Source organism: Schistosoma mansoni, chromosome 1 (assembly GCF_000237925.1).
Source record: "Schistosoma mansoni strain Puerto Rico chromosome 1, complete genome".
Taxonomy (NCBI): Eukaryota; Metazoa; Platyhelminthes; class Trematoda; order Strigeidida; family Schistosomatidae; genus Schistosoma; species Schistosoma mansoni.
This window is the reverse complement of record NC_031495.1, coordinates 59,939,237-59,963,301: the sequence shown is the minus strand read 5'-3', so window position 1 is coordinate 59,963,301 and position 24,065 is coordinate 59,939,237. Positions and strand designations below refer to the sequence as shown.

General features: G+C 39.6%; 1 protein-coding gene across 1 annotated transcript in view; it reads left to right on the top strand.

The window, feature by feature from the left end:
* Window positions 1–5,219: 5,219 nt before the first annotated feature.
* Window positions 5,220–24,065, top strand: part of Smp_121990 (putative glycerol-3-phosphate dehydrogenase) — a gene marked incomplete at its 5' end in the record, with an annotated part of 52,477 nt that continues 33,631 nt past the window's right edge. Inside the window, one exon of the mRNA XM_018795053.1 lies at window positions 5,220–5,298. Within this exon, the coding sequence (XP_018649404.1) occupies window positions 5,220–5,298 (79 nt within the window). The remainder of the gene's footprint in view (window positions 5,299–24,065) is intronic.

Here is a 24,065-nt window from a genome sequence, read left to right as displayed (position 1 = left end):
CGAACCTGTGTGAAGGCTTTCGAAGGCCACCATCTTGCAGTTACTCCTCGTTATAAGGCCATTGCTAATGTCAGCTCCTTGATCTTTATGAATAATTACATTGTGTATCACCATTCTAACTGCTGTGTATCTAGGTAGCTCAACATCCACTGGCCGGATACTATCAGCAACAGCGTTTTATAGGAAAGGACAAACCAACTTCCAGATGGAGAGGAAATTAGGAAAAGACTTTGGAAGTGGATAGGACATACATTGAGGAAATCACCTAACTGCATCACGAGGCAATCCCTAACTTGGAATCCGGAAGAGAAGAGGAAAAGAGCAAAGCCAAGTAACACATTACGCCGGGAAATAGAAGCAGATATGAAAAGGATGATTGTTAACTGGAAAGAACTAGAAAGGATTGCCCAGAACAGGGTTGGATGGGGAAAACTGGTGTGTGGCCTATGCTCTTCCACGAGGAATAACAGACGCAAAATACTAAATATTAAAAACATGTAACCCAAAGCTACGGTCAATCTGTACCAATTGGTATATTTTTGCAGGTACTTACCTATAAGAGCCACTGATCAGCTCACTTTTCTAATGCAGCACACTTAGGAGAATATTTGTATAGTGTAAAAAATAACGAGAGCTTAATATTGTCTTTTGTGGAATTTAGGAACGCTTTTTATTTGTGACACCTTATGTGTAATCAACACTGTCTATAACTCTTTCAAGGTTACTGCTGGCCTGAAACCCGAGTAAAGAAGGAAGGTTCGGAATGGGGTCAGCAACACCATCTAGTAGAAAACGACCACGCTGGGTCGATCTCTTCTGGCAATCAAAGCGACAATTAATATAGGTGCATAGAATGTCCGCACAATGTAGGAGACCGGGTGGACCAATCAATTTGCTACGGAAACAAGGATATACGACTTGACGGTGATCGAAATGAGTGAAACTCATTGAACACAGGTCGGTCAGGAAGGAATAGCTTCGTGAGGTGTGTTATTGTACTCGGGTCACAAAGAAGCACACAAAGCACTCATAGAATGGAAATTTCATGCGCCCAGGATCATCAAAGCATCCTTCAAAACAAACAAGTAGGGAAGCACAATGAATATCATCTAATGTTGTGCACCCGTAGAATTATGATCTAGTTCGTTGTTAGAACTGCTCTAATAATAGACCTAATCCTAAAATTGTACATTTGTCATGATGTGAATACCTAATTTATGAGATCTTACATGGAAGTCACATCATTGTCTATTCTGACTCATCCTATCGTAAAGATCAGCAATATATTGTCTGCAGTTTTTGAAGAACACATTCGTGTCAATCGTTGAACATAAACCTTTTCAGTAATTGTATGCCCGGCTTCAAGGTCTTGCGGTTAGGGTCCAATACCACTACATTTCTCTCCCACCAGAATCAACGTGACGTTGGTTCGAGACAGTATCGAGTGAGATTGTTACGCTCCGGAGGTCACAAAATTACAATATGGCAACAATGACAACACTAAACGTGAAAAATAAACTGCACGGTTAGTGCCGAATTTCAGAATCACTATGAATACCAAGAGCTGTGTTGAGTCGATTAATAAAGAATGAGAAAAAACGAGTAGTTCAAATTACAGTGTCTGTGATGGCAATTTTGGTCAGATCTATCACTTATATTTATAATAATTGTGAAAATTAAGTTGACTACAGACTTCTAAGTGATCTGTCTAGTTTGCTGTATGTTCAACCAATATGCTCATTGCATACGACTGAAGGTATTGACATCCACCTCAGAGAACTGAACCCATATGTACAAAACAAGTTTGCACAAATGTGTTCGTTTAGTTGGAACTCTTGGTTGTGGGTTCGCATTACTGAGGAGTCCAGTGGGGGGATGAACTAGCTATCCAATATCCTTGGCTTTTTAATGTACCCCAATTGAGATCAATCCGTGATAAATATTGTTTACAATTAACAGCCGTTTCCTCCTAAAACGGGACTTCTCAACAATGCGTACCCACGACCTTGTCATGTCTCAAAATCAATAAATTCGAATCTAGAAACGAGCGTATTATATCTGGAACCCTGTGTTGGTGATCAATGGTTTAAATCTCCAATTTTAGTTAGTCTTAAATGACAAAAACTGACTACAAAAATTTATATAAACTTACTTATATATGGGCAACATGATTGGTAATGGATAGGCTAAATGTGGAGCTATATCGATTAGATTAGAACGTTCACTCAGTGCCTCATTAACCATACGAAACTGTTCAATGTCTAAATTAAATATAGCCTTTTGTAGGTATCGAACACCACCATGAATAAGTTTGGTTGAACGAGAAGAGGTACCCGAAGCAAAATCTAATCTTTCAATAAGGCATGTTGATAAACCTTTAGGCCAAAAAAAGAACGAAGAGAAAATCAGTGCTTACAATGCAATAATTGATTGGAGGTTTTTATATGAGGAAAACAAAAACATTTATTTATTCGCCTAACCATTAATGAATTGAAATAATTCTTTTTTATTTTCCACGTACCTATACAAAAACTCCAAATGTATATGTAAAGAAAGAATTAAACAGTTTTTCACGATCGATTCGAAGAAAGTGTGAACAAATTTGTGCTAAGGCGGTTGCAAAAGTAATCAGATTTTATTAAAAGGTCTAAGATCCCTTCTGGAACGATAACTGCTCGCATTACTTACTTTCTTACTTACGCCTGTCACTCCCAATGGAGCATAGGCCGCCGACCATCATTCTCCAACCCACTCTGTCCTGGACCTTCCTTCCTAGTTCTATCCAGTGGTCATCAAATTGTCCCAAAATCAGCCTTTAGAGTTGTAACATGTCATCAAAACCCACACACACTCAAACTACTCGAAGCTTTCTTGATTGGTCGGAAAAGTCCAACTTTGTGTGTTCAAAAACAACTGTACGTTGACCTTTGTTTACCGTGGTTCTAGTGAGTGAATGTCATGGTAAATAAGAAATTTTGACCTTACCTTCAAAACTGTATTTACACGAATAACATGTTGCTTGTATGTGACTGACGAGAAAGCACGAAATGGTACTATCTCACAAAATTGGTCTTCTCATTTCTCTGTTCAAATTTATCAAAGGGAACCATTGTTTTGAATATCCAGTTTTCGTTCATTCTTCTCATGTCTGTCTCCATTTCTCGGCGTAATGTGTTCTTTGATCTTCCTTGTCTCCTTTGACCTTCAGGATTCCACGTGAGGGCTTGTCTTGTGACGCAATTGGGTGATTTTCTCAAAGTGTGCCCAATCCACTTCTAGCGCTTCTTCCTGATTTCTTCCTCCGCTGAAATCTGGTTTGTTCTATCCCACAGTAGAATGTTGCTGATAGTGTCTGACCAACGGATCCGAAGTATCTTGCGTAGACAACTGTTAATAAACACCTATGTCTTCTGGATGATGGCTTTTGTAGTTCTCCATGTCTCCGCCCCATACAGTAGAACTGTCTTGACATTTGTATTGAAAATTCTGACTTTGGTGTTAGTTGACAGACAGTTGTTTTGAGTTCCAGATGTTCTTCAGTTGTAAATATGTTGCTCTTGCTTTGCCGATCCTCGTCTTCACATCTGCATCTGATCCACCGTGTTCATCAATGATGCTGCCCAGATATGTAAAGGTTTTCACATCCTCCAAAGCTTCTCCGTCAAGTGTAATTCGATTGGTGCATGCTGTATTGTATCGGAGAGTCTTGCTTTTCCCTTTGTGTATGTTGAGACCTATTGCTGTTGGGGCTGCTGCTACACTGGTCGTCTTTCCCTGCATTTGTTGTTGCGTGTGTGATAGAAGAGCCAGATCATCTGCGAAGTCTAGATCGTCCAGCTGCATCCTAGCTGTCCATTGTATCCCGTGCTTCCCTCCAGATATTGACGTCTTCATGATTCAGTCGATCACCAGGAGAAAGAGAAACGGTGAGAGTAATCAACCTTGATTGACACCGGTCTTTACTTCGAACGAGCCAGTGAGCTGTCCTCCATGCATGATTCTGAGGTTTAAACCATCATAGGAATTCCGTATGATATTGAAAATCTTCTCAGGCATGCCGTAGTGTCGAAGAAGTCTCCATGGTGTTGTCCTGTCCACACTAGCCCTCAAATGCCCTGGTGCGGCCGAGAGTGAGGAGGGCCCGCCCTCTCTCTTGAAATGCTCTTACAAGGCCACGCGTACACAGCCTCTGCCAGGGAAGTCCTATCACTGCCTTTTGTGGAGGGGATGCTGTTTACGAAATTGAGCGGACATAAAGGGAATGTCCGGTGCCTTAACCGGGTTGATGGACACGGAAAGTCCACCTAGGGGAGTTGGAAAACCCTGATTCCAAACCAATGGTGCACATGGGCTCCAGTATCCTGGAGGGAAAAATGGCGTATGAACCAATCATTGGTCACCGGCTACCATGGGACTGCATCTCCAGTGCCTTGTGGGTCAGACCTTTTGTCACCTGCTTCGGTCTGGGCACCCGAGCAGTATCATAGCCCTCACACAATTGAATGAAATAACAATTTTTTATATGGCGCATATATACCTGGTGCTCCCTGTCCACGCTATCAAATGCTTTCTTGTAGTCCATGAAGTTGAAATTGCTATATCTTAAATAAACGGCTATTATTTACATTTCACTATATTTTCCATGAACAGTACAAAAAAATTCTTCTGTCCTTCCTTTTCTAACTGCTAAGTCTCATCTTCAAATTCTAATCCACCGACTTTAGTTTTTTAACAACCTCTCGAGATCACTTACGTTCACACCCATTTTGTGGGCACCCGGGCAGTATCACAGTCCTCACACAAATCGATGATAACTGCTACTGGACTCATTGTACTAATGTTTATGTGTTCAAATAAATAAATAAAATGTGGTATATTTTGTCATTACTCGTGATAGTAACTAGAATTTATTTCCAAAAGTATTTTATCTCTTCTCTGTTTGAAATATACCCAAATTTTCAAATTACTGATTTCTATTAATAAGAAAACCGTACCCACATCTTTGAAGATTGAGATAGCTAAATTTGAAATCATTTATTAAGGTGACAAATTTGATCAGTCATCTAAACAGTTTAAGATTTAGAAATTCTCTTAGTACCTTGAATAAGTAAAGGTAAACCTTGAGACAAAAAATTATTATATTTGTTTACGTTAATAAATGTAGTGACAAGGATTTTAGCAAATAATTGAAATTATTCACTTTTTCAACCTACCTCTAGATGCAGCATCTAACGCAACACCAGCACCAGTTGCCCCACCACCAATTACTAAGACATCGAAAAGTTCACCTGATGCCATTCGTTTAAGGTGTTCATCTCTAGTTGGCAAAGGTCGTTCAAAACGTTTAAACTCCTGTTCTGAAGGTTTAGGTCTCGACAGTAAAGCCTGTAAGTATAAAATGTAGTGATGAGAATATAAGCTTATTGAATAATGTGACTAGTGGTTGCTTGATCACATAAAAAGGCGAAACCAATGGTGAAATAGCAGATAAGAAGCTACGATGAAGCGTGATCAGTCACTGAATTGCTTCGTTTGTTTTTTTCAAGACTGTGTTTTAAGGAAATAAGCAGACTATCAAGAACAAAAAGCATCAAATATTTCAGGTTATCTACGAGAATGGCCAATATTTCAGAATGAAAATGATGTAATACTTATTCTCTTGTCAAGCGTCTGTAAAGAAGTGTGATTTAACTAATACAATCATCGACGACCGCTGAGAACTGGAGAAGAGTTCAAACGAAGATAACCCATGATTGCACTGGAGTCTGATTGTTTCCAGAATCGCAAACATTGTTAGCACCTCCGAACATATATATATATATATATATATATATATATATATATATATATATATATATATATGAACTATAGGTTAGATAGACAGTAATGGCATAAAATATCAGTATAATAAATGACTGCTGAGTAGAAGTATGACAGAATCAACAGCTAAATTATTATGGCAAGCCCCGGCTTGTTTCTATTTACATATTTTAATTTTCCAGAATGAATTACAAACTGTTAATTGCATTAAAATGTTTTCAAATGAGTGATCTGCATATTTGCTAGTTTTTATTACAAACTTGGCAAGTATATAATATCAGAAACACTAAGCCATACAGTTTAAAATGATGTTATGAACACTTAAAATGAATATGCAATGATAATAAACAAAAACTGAGGGATAATTGCCTAAAATCACATTTACACAAGATTTCCTATATTTTCTGCTTTATTCGAAAGTCAAAATACACAGTTACTAAAAAACTTACAACAAGCTTTGGCCAGAACTAAAATCTTATACTGATAAGACATACAGAATAGAACATTTGGAATTGAATTGAGGAGTTAGAAGACATAACCAAGAACAAACCTACCGCATCCATCGTCCTTTTGTAGTCGGTTTTCCACACGTTTTCTAAATAGTTTGTAGCATTTAGATTTCAGGTGATTAATTCAACCAACAATAAAATCTTGCGTTTCTGAACTCACGGTAGTACATCAGAAGTTTAAAAAATAAGTCCTGACAAATTGTTGTGATATGACTTTGCAGACACATCTAAAACACGAGTTTAGGCTCGGTGATGTAGAGAACAAAATTGTCTACACGATCTTAGGTTTTCAGGAAGCTCAAATTGTGACAGTAATAGAGGAAACAATAATTGGGAAGATAAAACCTTTACCACTCAATTAAACATTTTGAAATAAGTCCAAAATAAATTACTTCAACGAAATGTATACTAGACTATTATGTAAGCCCGAATTCACGTGAAATTAGATATTAGAGGAAAACCGCATCAATTCTTGAGTGTTAACTATGACTGATTAATAGCAACAAGTGACTAAATTGGGACACCGAATGGTAATTAGTAGCATGTTCTTAGTGTTGATCTAATAATACACAAAATTACAAGCAATATGATCATTGGTATAACTGACTCGACATCACAGCCACTATATTTTGGTGCAAGATGGTGAGGTCAGGTGTAGCTTAATAATCTTAATGGTAATATGTAATAAATGCCCCCAAATGCCCTCATACGGTGGAGGGTAGGGAGAGCTCGCTTTCTCTCTCGAAATCGTCTCACATGACCATACGTATACAGCCACTAACAGGAAAGTCCTACTCACTGCCTTCTCGTGGTGGGGTGTATTTTTACGAAATTGATAGGACAAAAAGCGAATGTCTGGCACTTTAACCGGGCTGGTGGGTATGAATCTATCGTTGGTCACCAGCCACCATGGGACTGTGTCTCCATACGTTCCTCCACTGCCTTGTGGGTTAGACTTCTAGGTCAAAGGTTCGGGGAGTGGCCTATTAAGAGAACCAGCTACTTTAATCTGGGTATCCGTGAGGTATTCCAGCCCTTACACAAATTGAATGGCGAAGTGTGGCGCATACATATTTGATGCCTCCTTGTGCCAATGTTTTTGTGTCTAAATAAATAAAAATAAATACAGTGATGCTGGTTCACATTGCATAAGGAGTACCAGTTACTGAGGATTCCAGGTACACCTTCCTGATGGGTCATTGATGCAAAAGTGATTTTTGTTCATTTGACTTCCAAAACACTTCTATTGCGTTAATTAACCTGGTGTTATTTTTCGTCAAGTTGACATTTACTCAGTTTAATATCCAACTGATATATGTTCAGTTTGACAAATTCTTTAACTAGTAATCAATTCAATTAAACTTGCGTATAAATGAACGTATTTGAATAATTTTTAATGTTTTCAGTTTCTTTCTACCAATCGTTTTGAAAGGCTTGTACTCCAATCTCTAGTTAGCCGACAGAAGAGAATGAAAGCAGTCTCGCCCACTGCTATCGAGCTCGGAGTTAGGAATTATTGGCTTGAAGCACAGACGAATCATGAGCACCTACCAGTGATGAAATTAGATCAATGCCCTAGTTACTCGCCTCTAATCATTTTACTTCCAAACAGATAGTGCGATATTCAGTCACCTAAATTTGATTAAAAGGGTTATATTGATAATTACGACTAGACATAACATTACATCGATTGCTACTCGGTGATTTATACATAAACACATTGAAGTTTTGTACTTATAAACACTCAATCTCGTTTCTAAACAAATACTAACATTTCAGTACAAGCAATGATTTGTTCACTTAGTAATTAATTAATGAATGGTAAATAATCATTACTGTTATAATAAGTACTTCACCTTCGTCCTTCTGGCTTCATTAACTCTAGGGACAACTTCCATTAAAATTGTAGCACCAACGCCAGATATTGCTCCAATCAAAACAAGCTTTTTGCTTATTCTTCGAAAGGCGGACATCTATGTAAAAAGATTTTCTAAACGTTTAATACAATACAGTAGTATGGAAAAACTCATGGGTTTGAGTAATTGCTAATGGATTCAACAATTAATACTGCCAATAAATGATCAATGACCAAAATCAAAGACGGCACTTCTCTACCCAACTATGTCACAAATCTCCTAGATGAAGATAAACTAACGTTGTTTAGCAACGAAAAACGGAAATTCAAAATACTGGTCGGAAATACATAAATAGTTATTGTGTCATAATGCTTCGCTGAAAGAATCCTTTCGCGACAAAATTCTCCAATCCTAACCACTATATCAGTCCACCATTGAATATTTTACGTCACCTATATAGTTTAATTTACCAGTCAAAATCCTTCCTATGTCAATAGTATGTTAACAAAACCCATTTTATTAAAGCATTTAGTCGATTGACTTAATGGCAAGGTTAAAGTATTTGAAATACATCTATGGATTTGGGTTATTTTTAGTAATCGCGACGTGCAGTACCTTTTGATTGCTAGTAAACTATTCCACCACTTCTAAGACACACGGTCTTACTCATAGACGCTACATTTCACTAAACATGTCCTGATCGTTACACAGCACAAATACATCTGTCCCTTATTTTCTCGGCTGCCTTGTTTGAGGAGTTGTGAAAATGCTTTGGCAAAAACAGACATAAAATTAAACTCTTAACATCAATTTTACGTAAATATATGTCTAGTGATTACAAATTCCAAACGTTTCAGCCAAGGACCACAAAACACTTGCTTGGGGCGCTTAAGTGACCGTTTGTTCAAGACATGGTAACTATCTACCAACAATTGAAAATCTTAAAATAAAACTATGACACGAAAACGCGAACCATAAAATAAACAAGTACGATAACAATAAATTGTTACATATAATCGTAATTATATTCAGCAACCGAACGCCTTCACTTCACTTGTTGTAGAACATTTCAATATGTTGGTATGGATATCACTGTAAGTGGAATTCACGGTGAGATTACCCAGTTTTCTAACAATAGTACTCAAGAAATATATCGCATCCCTCGAAATAAAAGTCTAACACAGATTAGAAAGGTTCTTAAGAACTTGCACGGATAGGGAACTCCGGAGACCCACAAAAAATACAGAACGGAACCAAATGAAATCAGAATCCTCATACGTGTTAGAGAAAAGTATAGACCTTCAGCTAAAATCGACCCTGATTCTGCCGCCCTAAAGAGTTCAATTAACTGGACGGGAAAAAAACGTATTTTTCCAAACAAAAACTGAGGATGCATTTCGCTGTTGTTCACGAAATATTTTTAAGAAAAGACTATACCGGACTCTAAGAGCGACCTTGAAATGTCCTAAATGTGACCCTGCAATGTTCAAATGGTTCAAATGGTTGTGGACGGAATAGAACAAGCTTTCGCTCAACGAGCATCCGTGTCTAGTAGCAGTGGCTCACCGATACCTTCAGGAAGGGACCTAGTTATATTAATGATAATAGAGGAAAAAAAGAAATTGGTAAATCACTATAAGATGTTATCCTTAGTCCTTAAGAGTAGGTCAAGTTTCCTTTTAAAAGACTCCTGGGAAGTCGCGTGGAATAGCTCAGTCCGCAGAAAATTCCAGTAATTGAAAACTCTTAAGGAAAAGAATTTGTATATACAGTCCTTTCTACTATTTCGGGTCTCCAGTTTCTGGGTGTTATTCCTTAGGTTTGTATGGGTACTAAGCTTAAGTGAGTGTATTAAGGGGATGTGCAGAAGTGTTAAGGATACTGTAAGCCATTAGAAGATCACCTCTAAGACGCCTATACTCCAATGGGTAAACTTTAAGTGATTGGAGGCGCTCTTCATAAGGTTTTAATTTGAGTCTCCGAACTGGTTTCGTGGCTCGACGTTGGATACTCTTCAGAGTGTCCTTATACTTTTGTAGGGAGGGAGGAAATTCTATGTTTCCGTATTCTAAATGGAGACGAATGAAACTGTTGAAGAATATCTGGAAAGTTCAACCGTCAAACTGGCCAAAAATGCGCTTCAATATCACCAGTGCAAGGTTTGCTTGAAATGCGTTTTTGTCACAGTTAACGTACGATTTCAAGTCGTAGGGCACCAACGCTCCCAAACCTTTTTCAACTTGAGATACTTCAAGAGAGGAGTTTCTTAAGTTGTAATTGTAGTCTGCAACATGTCACAGACGAATTACTTTACACTTTGAAGTGTTAGAGGTAAGTCTGTTGTCATCTGCCCAACTTTTAAGTCGAGTCAGATCCTCTTGAAGTGCCAGTATATCCTCTTGGTTGCCTACCTCTATCCGAAGTTTCACGTCGTCAGCAAAAAGTAATAAGTCTGGCGATACCTGTTCTGGAAGATCGTTTATATAGATCAAGGAGAGAAGAGGTCCTAGTAATGAGCCCTGGGGGACCCTACTTGGACATTCCATAGCCTGAGTGGAAGTGAAATTTGTAACAGCTCAGGTTGGTTGGTTAAGAGTTGACCCCAAACAACCAAGCATATGCTAAAACAGTATTGTTCAAGTATTCATTCACTTCCTTACTTTTTGTAAGCGTTATATTCCCTACTATCTTATATTGAATGTTGAGAGCCTTTGTTTGTCTGAACAGATAATCCCACGCTCCACTGTGACTGCGCGAAGATCGAAATAAAGACCTATTCACTACTTCTCTGGTTTCTTCTATCAATAGCACGAGGGTTACCTTAAGGCACAAAAGTGGTGAGCCCGACGTGATGAACACAAATTTAACCTCATTTCTGTTATTAATTTTTTTTTACTTAATCGTAAAAGTAGACCTGATTATCCGTAAACTAAGTTGAGTATATAACTAGTTTATTCCGTATTATCTTAAGTTATTCGTGTTATAGTAACTATTTTTCGTGCTAACTTTATTGCTATATTTGTCACATACCTCATGTCAGACTCAATAGAAACCCATAATCTGGAGGATTTGTCACCAGTGTAGATAGACACTGTTATGACTACGAAATCCCGACTTCCAGAATTTGATCGTAGTGATCCCGAGTTGTGGTTTGCTCAACTAGAGCATTATTTCACGAGACACAATATCAAATCTGAAGGGATTCGCTATAGAGACTTGTGTTCTATCCTTCCTCCTTCAGTCGCCAAAGAAGTCCGTGACTTGATTTTAGATCCACCATCACCACAACCATACACCATCTTAAGACGAGAGACAATGAACCGTTTATCATTATCAGATAGTCAAAGAATCCAAAGACTTTTTCAAGGTGAAACACTAGGTGATCGGTCGCCGTCACAGTTTTTGCGTCACCTCCAAGTGTTAATGGGTGATAACACAGTGGGTGAAGCAGTCCTAAAACAAGGATGGATACAAGCTCTCCCATGCTACGTCCAACACTGTTTGGATGCACAAGATCCTGAAACCTCATTATCTCATTTAGCGCGTATAGCCGATCGAATAATGGAGAGAGGTCCTCCAACTGGACCAGGCACAATAAATCACACACAAAAAGTAGAATCAGCAAAAGACCCCGTCATAGAAGGACTCATTGCGAGTGTTAAGAGTCTCACTGAGGCTGTCACCAGAATGCAAATGGGTCATAGAAACAGGAGCAGGTCACCACAACGACCACGATCCAAGTCACAAATGTCCAGACAACCTGGGCAGTTTTGTTGGTACCACTGGAAGTTTGGTGTCAACTCAACCAAGTGCATGCAACCATGCGCCTGGCCTAAGCATAATTCTAAAGATAGCGGGAAACGAGTAACCCCTCCCCAGGTCGCGACGACTGAGGAGGGGCGCCTAAACAGTCGCTTGTTTTATGTTAGAGACAGAAACTCTGGCTTGAATTTCTTGGTGGATACTGGCGCTGCTCTTAGCATCATCCCTCAAAATAAAACTGAGATTAGTCGAGAAACATCATCAATTACACTTCAAGCTGCAAATAAAACTAAAACTGCGACATTTGGGCAGAAAAACTTAACCCTAGATTTGGGGTTCAGGAGGCAATTCCCTTGGGTTTTCACGGTAGCCGACTTAGATCTGGCAATACTGGGGATGGACTTTCTAGAGAGATACGAATTTCTAGTTGACACCAAGAAACGGCGATTAACACTAAAAGAAACTTCGTATTACACAAAAGGCAAAGAAAGTCACATCAGCTCTCTTAACTTGATTCAAACTCCTCCAGTAACAACAGCGAAATTCCAAGATATACTCGCGGAATTTCCAAACTTAACTAAACCAAACCCATAGCCTTCTAAAGACAAACTAAAAGTAAGTCACACTATCAAAACCGAAGGTGCACCGGTTTTTGCAAAACCCAGGAGACTAGCACCAGATAAACTCAAAATCGCTAGGGCCGAGTTTGATTATATGCTACAACTGGGTATTATCCGTCCCTCTGATAGTCAATGGGCATCCCCTTCGCATATGGTCCCAAAGAAGAATGAAGGTGACTGGCGACCGTGCGGGGATTACAGAGCCCTCAACCGTCAAACCGTACCAGATAGGTACCCAATACCGCATATCCAAGATTTCACAAACGGTTTACAGGGTATGAACATATTCACTAAAATTGACTTAGTCAGGGTATATCACAATATCCCAGTGGCTGATGAAGATATCCCCAAAATAGCTATTACAACACCCTTTGGCTTATTCGAGTTCGTACGCATGCCATTCGGCCTGAGAAATGCGGCACAGACATTTTAAAGATTCATAGACAATCTACTTCGAGATATGCCATTTGCGCAGGGGTATATAGACGACTTGTTAATTGCCAGCCCCGATTTGCAATCACACGAACAGCATGTAAAAACAGTGTTAAAAAGACTGGATGAACATGGATTAAACATACATCAAAGTAAGTGTGTTTTCGGTGTTCAAACTTTAGAATTTCTCGGTCACACAATAAGCCCAGAAGGGATTAAACCGATCAAAAAGGAAGTAGACACCATTAAACAATACCCCATACCTAGTTCTCTAACACAACTGAGAAGTTTTCTAGGTCTAGTTAACTTTTATCGCAGATTCATACCAGGTTGTGCACAATTAATGCAACCTTTGACAGATTCACTAAAAGGAAAACCAAAAGAATTCAAACTGTCTTCTGACGCTGTCGAAGCTATTAAACAGCTTAAAGATAAATTAGCTCAAGCAACTACGTTGATGTATCCGAATTCTCTTTCCCCACTTGCTTTGATGGTGGATGCTTCAGATAAAGCAGTAGGCGGTACCCTTAACCAACTGGTTAAAAACGCCTGGAAACCAGTTGCTTTCTTCTCAAAAAGACTCGCTCCAGCAGAGACAAGGTATTCTACCTTCGGGCGAGAACTTCTTGCAATCTACCTAACCATTAAACACTTCCGACACATGTTAGAAGGCAGGGAATTTATAGTCTTTACGGATCACAAACCACTAACGAATGCACTAAAAGCGAGAGCTGATAAATACTCACCTCGAGAAGTCCGACACCTTGACTATATATCACAGTTCGCGAGCGATATCCGACATGTCAAAGGTCAGGACAATCAGGCGGCAGATGCTTTATCTAGGCTAGAAATAAACGTGCTACAGCAGTCTACAGTAAACTTCGAGACGTTGAGAAACGAACAAGAGCAGGATCTAGAATTACAAAACCTGCTTAAAACAAACAATTCAAGTTTTAATTTAAAACAGTTCCCATCACCTGTCGATGGTATTCTAATCTACTGTGACACGACCAAGGCAATGCCGCGACCTTTCGTTCCCAAAAGTATGCGAAAGTTGATATATAATAACTTTCATTCTTTGTCTCATCCTGGCGCAAAAGCTTCAACAAAACTAATCAATGCCAGATATATATGGCCGAATTTACAGAAGAATGTACACAAATGGGTTAGAGAGTGTTCAGCATGTCAACAATCAAAGATAAATCGTCACACAAATTCACCCATAGGTGTTTTCTCGCAACCAGATGCACGTTTTGCCCATGTGCATATCGACTTGGTAGGTCCTTTACCACGTTCAAACGGTTTTAATTATCTTTTTACATGCATAGATCGATTTACCAGATTCCCTATAGCCATCCCGATAACGGACATCACAGCGGAAACAGTAGCCAAAGTTTTCATGCAGAACTGGGTAACCATTTTTGGTACACCCATAACAATAACGACGGATAGAGGAGCGCAATTCGAATCCGAACTATTTAATAACTTGGCTAAACTTCTAGGCTCCAATAGGATACGCTGCACTGCATATCATCCTCAGGCTAATGGGATGGTAGAACGTTTTCACCGTCAGCTAAAAACCGCTCTTATATCTCACTCAAACCCCAATCAGTGGACAGAATTCCTACCGTTAGTTATGTTGGGAATACGAACATCTGTCAAAACTGACGCACAGTGTTCAGCTGCGGAACTGGTTTTCGGAACAACTCTGAGACTACCAGGTGAATTTATTGACCCTAATACTAACAGTCAAAAACTTAATTTAGAAAATTATGTAGATCAACTACGGGACCACATGTCTAAACTTAAGTCGATTAATACTCGTGAACAATCGCGCGCCGTATATATACCTAAAGACCTAAGCAATTGCACGCACGTCTGGATAAGATGTGACAAAATAAAAGCACCACTCAGTCCTCCATTTGAAGGTCCTTTCAAAGTCGTCTCAAGAAAATCTAAATATTTCGTGATAGAAAAACATGGAAACATCGACACAGTAAGTATTGATAGGCTAAAGCCGGCTTATCTAGATCATGAACCACCATACGTGTTGTTAGATCGTTTAACTGACAAATCCATTACGGAATCGAAATGTAAAGATGATAAATCTTTACAAATGACTAAAACGGTTCGCTGGGCACATCCGATTAGTCAGTCAAGGATGTTGACAGTTTCGGCTGCAGGATAAAATCTAACCACGTAGCTAATCAGACCCTGCATCTACTTAAAAATAATTTTTTTTCCTCATTCCGCCTCACATACAACTCCCCAGACCTTTTACCTTTGATATATAAGTGTTATGTTAAATATTTTTTTTAAATACTGGACACATAAGCTAGGTATTCCGAAACGATGGCTGAGGATTTTAATCAAACTCATACAACTAACACTGGCAAATACAACGAATTCAAAAAACCTTTTACCTTTGATATATAAGTGTTATGTTAAATATTTTTTCTAAATACTGGTTGTACTTCTTATATATCTGTATACATTTTTCACGTAGACTGGCTATACATATATACCATATGAACTAATTCTAAAACTTTTCGGTCGAAGATATGTTTATTTTTTTTTAGACAAAACATTTTGGATTAAACCATGGTCAAGTACTTATTAAAGTTCTCATCATTTTTTTTCTATAGTATTATTATTAATACAAAGAACTTGTACTGTTCCAATATGGCACTTTGACATATCAATCCGTCCTCTTGTTATTTTTCTCTCATATCTGAGCAACTTACGGCCAACAAACGTCGTATTGAAGGGGGTTTTGGTGAACAAAAACGCAGGCCCCACGCACTCGAACCTCTGCCCTCCTGAATGCTGGACCGTGTGCCTAGCCATTAGACCACATCAAACCACGGGGGAATGACTGCAATTTTTCCTTTTATCGACTAATCATTCATAATACTAATGAGTAATAGGACTTACACACTTCTGAGGTGCAAACCAATTCGTTACTTGGATGAATTGACGAAATATTGCTTCAATATATCATGCATACCTAAATCAAACCAGAAAAGGGTATTTGACACAACTGTACTTGATCCGCATACTCCACACAATTTTTTTTTGCTTCTTAATCGTATATTCGTTTCCGTTTTGTGGATTACACTGATGCACCCATGGTTACGCACCTAGTTGTAAAAGGCGGTCATCACTGGCTCAAGGTCATGCATTTGATCGATTTTGTTAAAGAGTCCAACTTCTAGCAAGTCCACCCTTTGACATATATGTATTACAAAAGAGTATTTTTTTTGCTTTCATGGTTCTTCGTGCACAAGATGTCTACACTATGTCTATTTCCTTCCAGAATACCAATCCGTTCTGGAGGCCAAGCACTTACATGAACCAAACAATTATCATTTGCATTTATGTATTTCCATTTTGTGTCTTACTATTTTATGCAGGCAGTGGAGCAGTTCTTCAGGTTTGCTTGATTTTCACCATTACCTTTCAAATAGACTCTTCTTTACTTTTTACTTGAGGGCGACTCAAGAGGCAGGTGAGTAAACACCTGATAGCCGATCTGAGCATGGAAAAATCGTACCTCACCAACATGGTGTTGGGTAGCCCGCTCGCGGCACTTCCTCAGATATTCTTATTCCACATTCTCACACTTTCTCCTAAAAGCACGCAGCAAACCGTCAGCGATAGTTGTAGAAAAGATCACATGCTGCAAAATAAGATGACAAGCTAGTAAATGAAGAGACATCCACGGACTATCGTTGAAAGCGTTAGTCGTAACTGATTGTAAGTCAAATAGTGAGCGAGTTGATAATTTCGCCTTGGGATGAGAAATAGAACTAAGGTGTTTTCGATAGATAGGTTAATCGAACCGACGTTCCTACGGAAGTCGATTCTAGGGGGAAGCTAATGTAACAGCTCAGGTTGGTTGGTTAAGAGTTGACCCCAAACAACCAAGCATATGCTAAAACAGTATTGTTCAAGTATTCATTCACTTCCTTACTTTTTGTAAGCCTTATATTCCCTACTATCTTATATTGAATGTTGAGAGCCTTTGTTTGTCTGAACAGATAATCCCACGCTCCACTGTGACTGCGCGAAGATCGAAATAAAGACCTATTCACTACTTCTCTGGTTTCTTCTATCAATAGCACGAGGGTTACCTTAAGGCACGAAAAATTAACCCTGACCTTAAAATGCCGATTTTTTAGATATGGAGTGAGCCAGTCGACTAGAGGTGGTTTGATACCCAATCATTTGAGCTTATTGATAAGACGTATATGATTGACCCTATCAAAACCTTTCGAGAAGTCAAGGTGAATGACGAACCTTCCCCTTCCTATCAAGGATGCATGTCCATCTGTCCACCGCAGTCAGCAGGTTGGTTATACAAGAGTGAGCCTTCCTGGAACCATGCTGCTGGGGCGAGAAGTTTAAGGATGATAAGTAGTCGTGTATACCATCGCATATCACGGAGTCCATAATTTCGGAATGTATAGAAAGAAGGGCCCCCTGTCGGTATTTTGAAGGTTCTCTGCGTCGACCTCCTTTGAAAAATGGTGTGATGTGAGCCAGCTCCCAATTTTACGGTAGTTTGGCTCGACTAACAGAGTGTGAAAACATCACTCTAGGCGGTGTTGCCAGGATTGAAGCTGCTTCATTCAGTATAGCAGAATGGACTAAATCCGCACCAGAAGAAGCGTCTTAACTCAGGTGTTACGGTTTTCCGAACGCCAAGCCACCGCTCAGGTCCACTTCGGAAAGTCCTTTGTAGTTGCAGGTGAAGCTTTCATCAGTGTAGTAGATGTGGGTCGGTTGAAATATCCGAGAGTATTGCTCAGTTGAAAGGTTAGTGGTATCACCGTCGTTATTGGTCGAACCATTAGAACCTAGCAGTTAGGAAGCTCCAGTTTTGGCTTGTCGAAGGGAAGCTGTATAACTGAGTAAGCTTTTCGAATTGAAGACGAATTTATCGATAAGCTTGGTCTGGTACTGAAGCCTGTCTCCTTTTATTGCTTTTGTGCATATGTTCCTTATATGTTTGTAATGCCTGTATGCACCATTGTTATCAGTTCGTTTGTATTCTCCCCGACAATGCCTTTTGTGGCTTACTAAACGAAGAGTGCGGTTCTTGATGATTGCAGGTTGCTTGTAGCTTTTGGGAACCGTTCGAGGAACTGAATGCTTAATAGCACATAAGAGCGTGTGCAGAAGAACAGAGCTTCAGTTGAGTCTTAACCTCTGATGTACGTTTTTTCCGCGGAATTGACTTTAGGAAGATTGAGGCCCCCTAGAATCAGGATATGAGTGAATCCGAGACAAGTAGAGTGGGCTAATCCTTCCAGCATACGATTGTCGTACTCCATGTCAGTAGTGGTCTTCCTGTAGATGATCGCATCTAGACGCCTTGTGGTGTTAGACAATCTTATTGAACACCGTGTGGATTCATAGAGAGTGATATTCTCTTGGTTGTGAACTTGATATACCTCCAGGCATGATCGGATATGTACAGCTACTTTACCCTCAATTCCTGTTTTTCTGTCGTTGAGAAACAAAGACATCCCATGTATTGATAGCTTCTCGTCCGTAACCTGAGAAGATATCCAAGTTTCATATATTCTTATCAGATGAGCATTATTAGCGTTGCTAAGTTCACGTAGCTCATCCATTTCGTTTGGCAAACCCGCGGCGTTCATGCATAACCAGGTCAGGCATTCAATTTGAAACGCATGAGCTTCTCCCTATTTGTCTGTACGAGCCTTACGTGACAATGGACAGGTAGGCTACCTATGTAAGGTCTTCCGAGTAGATAGTCCCTGTCCTCTACAAGTTTTTTTATGATTGAGACAGTCCATAAGTGAAATAGTCAGATCCAACTTGCGTTTATGCTTAATCCTGGCGTCATATGGCCAATCCGGATGCATGTGGATTCCAACTGGCGACCGACGTCTGCAGGCATAAAATACTTCCAGAGGTTCAGCCGCCATATCGAAGGATGGCAAAGTTATCTTCATTAGCCGGGATCTAGAATGTCCACCCTTCTCGGCTAATCTCGTCATATGTTGAGTCAGTATGTTTTTGAGCTTCAAGGATTGCTTGATGAACTTCCATTCTTTAATATCAGAGTTTGTTTGACCAGGGTCCTTGATTTCCGGTACACCTTGCACGATGATATTTCCGTCGCGGAAAATCTTCTCGCGAGGATCCTTAGGAATGTTTCGGATGAGAATTCTCTCAGAATACGGTATGTCAGGCAGTATTTTTACGTTCTCATCGAATCTCAGTAAGTGACTAGTAGCAGGACATCCTCTACATCGGTAGCATTAGTGCGTGTTACACGAAGTAGCCTCAGGTGATTTTGATGCTTAGAGTCCTTTTCCTGAGTGAGCCGTGTGACCGTCAAAGGCTCTGTTCTAGGAAGTTCAAGCTTCTTGTTCAATTCTCCCTAGAGCATCCTCCCATTTTTGTCCTGCAAACTGAGGGGAAGGTCAGGCTTTTCTTTAAGGTTCATGATTACGAAAGAGTCTTCAGGAATCGCTATTGTTTCCCAGGTTTTCCGGTGCGTTCAGGTTCGGCACCTTGTTGCTCGGAGGTCAAAGCGCGTTTCTGATTCCTAGGCTCTTTGACGACTGGACAAACATTCCTGGTGGTAGACTGTGCGGCCAAATCCCCAATTTATTTCCCTACAATACTTTGGATGTTCAGCGCCTTAGACGCTGACGCCTGTCCCTTTTTAACTTTGGTAACGTGGGTCCAACCACCTACAGTGTTTTTAGGAACCATCGTTGCATTCAAGGACCCTGTGCTGTGAGACCCGAGTTTGCTGAGGGAATCTACTACCGTCAAATTTCTGATGGTGCTGAGTTTCAGCATGTCATCACTAGTGCGATTGCATGCTCCGTCGATAGTAGACCTGTCGATATCCCTCTTCTTGTTTTCATTGTGCGCCCTTGTTTGTCTACCCGTTTTATGACTGACATTTTCCAAGTTTGCTGACACCTTATCCCTCAGATTTGTCAATAGGACAATGATGTTACTCAGCAAAACTATAGCATCCGTGTTGTAAGCAGCCGCAGTGACATCTGTGAACGCTTCATGGAACCAACCTTTGTAGTTATTGCACCACATCACAGATGTAGCAGCAAAATGACATCCAGGCAGTTTGCATGAATTTTTCATGACTACATTGATGTAAACTGTTTTATAGATGTTAGCAACAGCCTAAGACCGTCGAAAAAATACAGTACACTAAGAACGGGTGAAAATAGATCAAAGTGGGTTACGATAAGCTGAAACCAACCTTTACGTGAAAAACTGAAACAAAATACTGAATATGAAGCTCAGGCAAAACCATAGTTAACTATTAAGTTGAGTAAAACTAGAAAAAGTAATCTCTCAGACGTATAGCTCAGAATAGATTCTTTGGATCAGAAATGGTACTTTTGTTGCATAAGAACACAGTGAAAGCTTGAGAAATGTAAATCATGTTAGGACTAAACTTCCCGTTCGAAAAGCGTGTTATTCGCGTTTATTACGTTCTCCATATGGTTGGGAGTTAGGGTCTACAGTTAAATTTCTCGTCTCAGTGTGAGAACAAAATAGTTGTATGTAATTGTAACGTTAGAAACAAAATAAGTTAGAAACGACTTTGGATTTAACATTATCTATGCACATTTCCAGCGAGTCCACCGGTTTGCAACTCTACCAGTCGGCTGGAATTGCCGTCTGAGTAAATCCCCGATGACATTCGTAGAAATTCTCAGCTCAGCTAGCTTTTATGTAACTGCAGCTGCTCGGCTAAAGGTGTTGAATCAATCGACCAATTAATCAATAATTCTGGACCATAGGCTGTATCTGTCTTACCGTGCTGCTAATGGTACACCGCTCTCCTCTTTTTTAAACGTTACTCTCAATCGCTCATGCCAGACACAATAGAAACCCAAAACCTGGAGGATTTGTCACCAGCAGAGATAGACATCATTACGACTATGAAGGCCCGACTTCCAGAATTTGATCTTACTTACACTGAGTTGTAGTTTGCTCAGCTAGAGCACAATTTAACGAGACATAATATCAAATCTGAAAGCGGCATTTGTTCTACCCTCCTCCTTCAGCTGCCAAAGGAATCTTTAACTTGATTTTAAGCCCATCATCACCACAACCATACACCCTCTCAAGACGAGGGATAATGAACCGTTCGTCATTATCAGACGGTCAAAGAATCCAAAGACTTTTTCAAGGAGAAACATTATGTGACAGGTCGCTGTCACAGTTTTTCGTGACCTCCAAGTCTCAGTGGGTGACAATACAGTGAGTCAAGCAGTCCTAAGACAAGGGTGGACACAAGCTCTGCCATGTTCGTCCAAAACTGTTTAGATGCTCAAGATCCTGAAACCCCTTTACCTCATTTAGTGCGTACAGCCGATAGAATAATGGAAGGAAGTTTACAAACCGGATCACGCACGACAAATCACACACAAAAAGAAGAACCATCAGAGGACCCAATCAGAGAAGGACTGGTTGTGAGTGTTAAAAGTTTCACTGAGGCTGTTGCCAAAATGCAAACGGGTTGTAGAAACAGCAGCAGGTCACCACAACGATCAAGATCCAAATCACAAAACAGGTCACAAATGTCCAGACAATCTGAGCAGGTCTGTTGCTACCACTGGAAGTTTGGTATCAACTCAACCACGGGCAGACAACCATGAGCCTGACCCAAACAGAATTCCGGGAATATGGGAAACAAATAACCCTTCCCCAGGTCACAACAACTGCGGAGGGGTTCCTAAACCGTCGCTTGTTTTACGTTAGAGACAGAAACTTAGGCTTGAACTTCTTAGTAGATACTGGCACTGTTCTTAGTATCGTTCCTCAAAATAGAACTGAGCTGTGTCGACAAACATCCGCAGTTACACTTCAAGCTGACAATAAAGCTGAAATCGCGGCATTTGAGCAGAAAGACCTATTGTATACCGCGATGTGGCTACTCGTAATTCTACCTATTGACCCACTCCAGATATCCCAGTACGACCCCAATACTGTTCCCCAATCTCAAATATATCAGAACACAACCGTTAAATGAGAATTTTTTATGGGGTCAGAGGAAGAATGAATATAATTTACAGACATTGCATATTTATACAGTTAGGATGACCGTGAACATTAACCAATAGGAAAAGGACACGTGAAATTTATAGTTAGGACGACTGTAAATATTGACCAATAGGAAACGACATGTGAAATATGAGAAAAGTCTGAAAACATGTGAAAACATACCACTTTACGTTCAAGATAGAATTAGACTCAACATAATTTTCGGGATATTTTTGTAAACATCCTGACAACTCCCCTTGGAAAAAGTTAATAGCGACGCGACCGAGGGTTTACATGAAATTTCTTTGATTGTCTTCGTTCGCGATCCGACCACCTTCGAGGTAACAAACCAGAACCTGAAGGATGTTCTGCTAGAGTAGATGACTAAGTTGTCTGTGTTGGAGGTATTGCCGGAAATTGAAAAGTATCTAACAGTAAGTCGAGTGGGGCGCGTTTTGTACCTTCACCTTTTCCCTTGGCTTCTCTTGGCCTTAGTTGATTATGGTGTCTGGTCCAGATATCTTGGTCCACTCTGACACCATACATGACGTTCCCATGTTTCTTTGTGACTTCACCCTCTATCCATCTATTGTATCCGTGTCTGTAGTCCCGCGCATACACATTCGCGCCAACTTCGTGAGGAGTTCGAGTATTTTGCATTTGAGGACTCTGCTGAGTCAGGCACCTAGGAAACGACATATGAAATATGTGAAAAGTCTGAAAACGCGTGAAAACATACCACTTTACCTTCAAGATAGAATTAGACTCCACATAATTTTTCGGGATATTTTTGTGAATATCCTAACAAAACCCAACGGTGGAGAAGGAGGGAAGGATTAATTCAATAAATTTAAATTCATCATACGGGATAGCTCGTCCTTGTAGGCGTGAATATTCTCTTGCAGCCTATACTTCTTTTTCATATTAAATATATTGTTCTATCTCCAGTCTAACTGTGTTCTCCATCATATGTTGGTGGTTGTTACGATACGACGAGTCAGTGTAGAAAACGATGTGACTTCCATGTGAGATCATATAGATTGGGCAGCTAGATCATGATAAATGTACAATTTTAGGATTAGGTTTATTATTAGAGCAGTATCAATAGCGAAACAGATTGAAATTCTACATTGGTAAGCCCGACTAAAGAAACTCAGTCTACTATTATTCCTCATTTTCACTTCAACTTACTCGATTGATTTTTACTTATGTTAACCCATTATTCTATTAGTTCTCTGATTAATGCTAACATGTATTATCGTATTGTAATGTTGATCAATACTCACAACTTACTAACTCAATCGATAGTAAAAGATCATCTATATTAAATTAATAGCTACAATGGTTCATTAGCAGGTTCTAATAGCGTTTACATGCTTCAGCGAAATAAACTTGTTAAAACATCAAGCTCTAGCATATATGGCCTTTAAATGACGTAAATAAACGTAGGCTAGCATCGTGAGCAAGGATGGAAGGGTTATCCTAACTTAATCCTTTATATTGTTTCTTCACTCAACGTTTCACTGTTTTGAACTATGGATTATCCCATAATATCTTTTCTTCCGACGAATGCTCACTTAATTTCCATTTTTCGAGTCCCATTACCAAAAAACAGGAATAATACACCAGAAACATGAGGTGAGTTTAAGCTATGAAGTTTCTGAAAGCCTGATTTCACTTAATCCACTAATGCAGATGCAACTGGAAATCAACTCATACGGACAGCTTACCGGCATGAACGTCATTTCACTTCATAACTTAGACCAAAAATAATGCCAATATCAACATTTCTACAATATTCATTGTTTTTATATTTGTAAACACAATATATATATACTACCTATTAGTTGTTAACCAATGGCTATTGCTACACATCTTACGGCAATTTACTAAAATATCTCTACACGAGATCATTCTTAATCGTTATAATCCCACTTTGGCACGGGTGACTTCGTCCTACACCGTTATTAAAGCTTCCGATATTCTGGAGGGATATAAGTGCG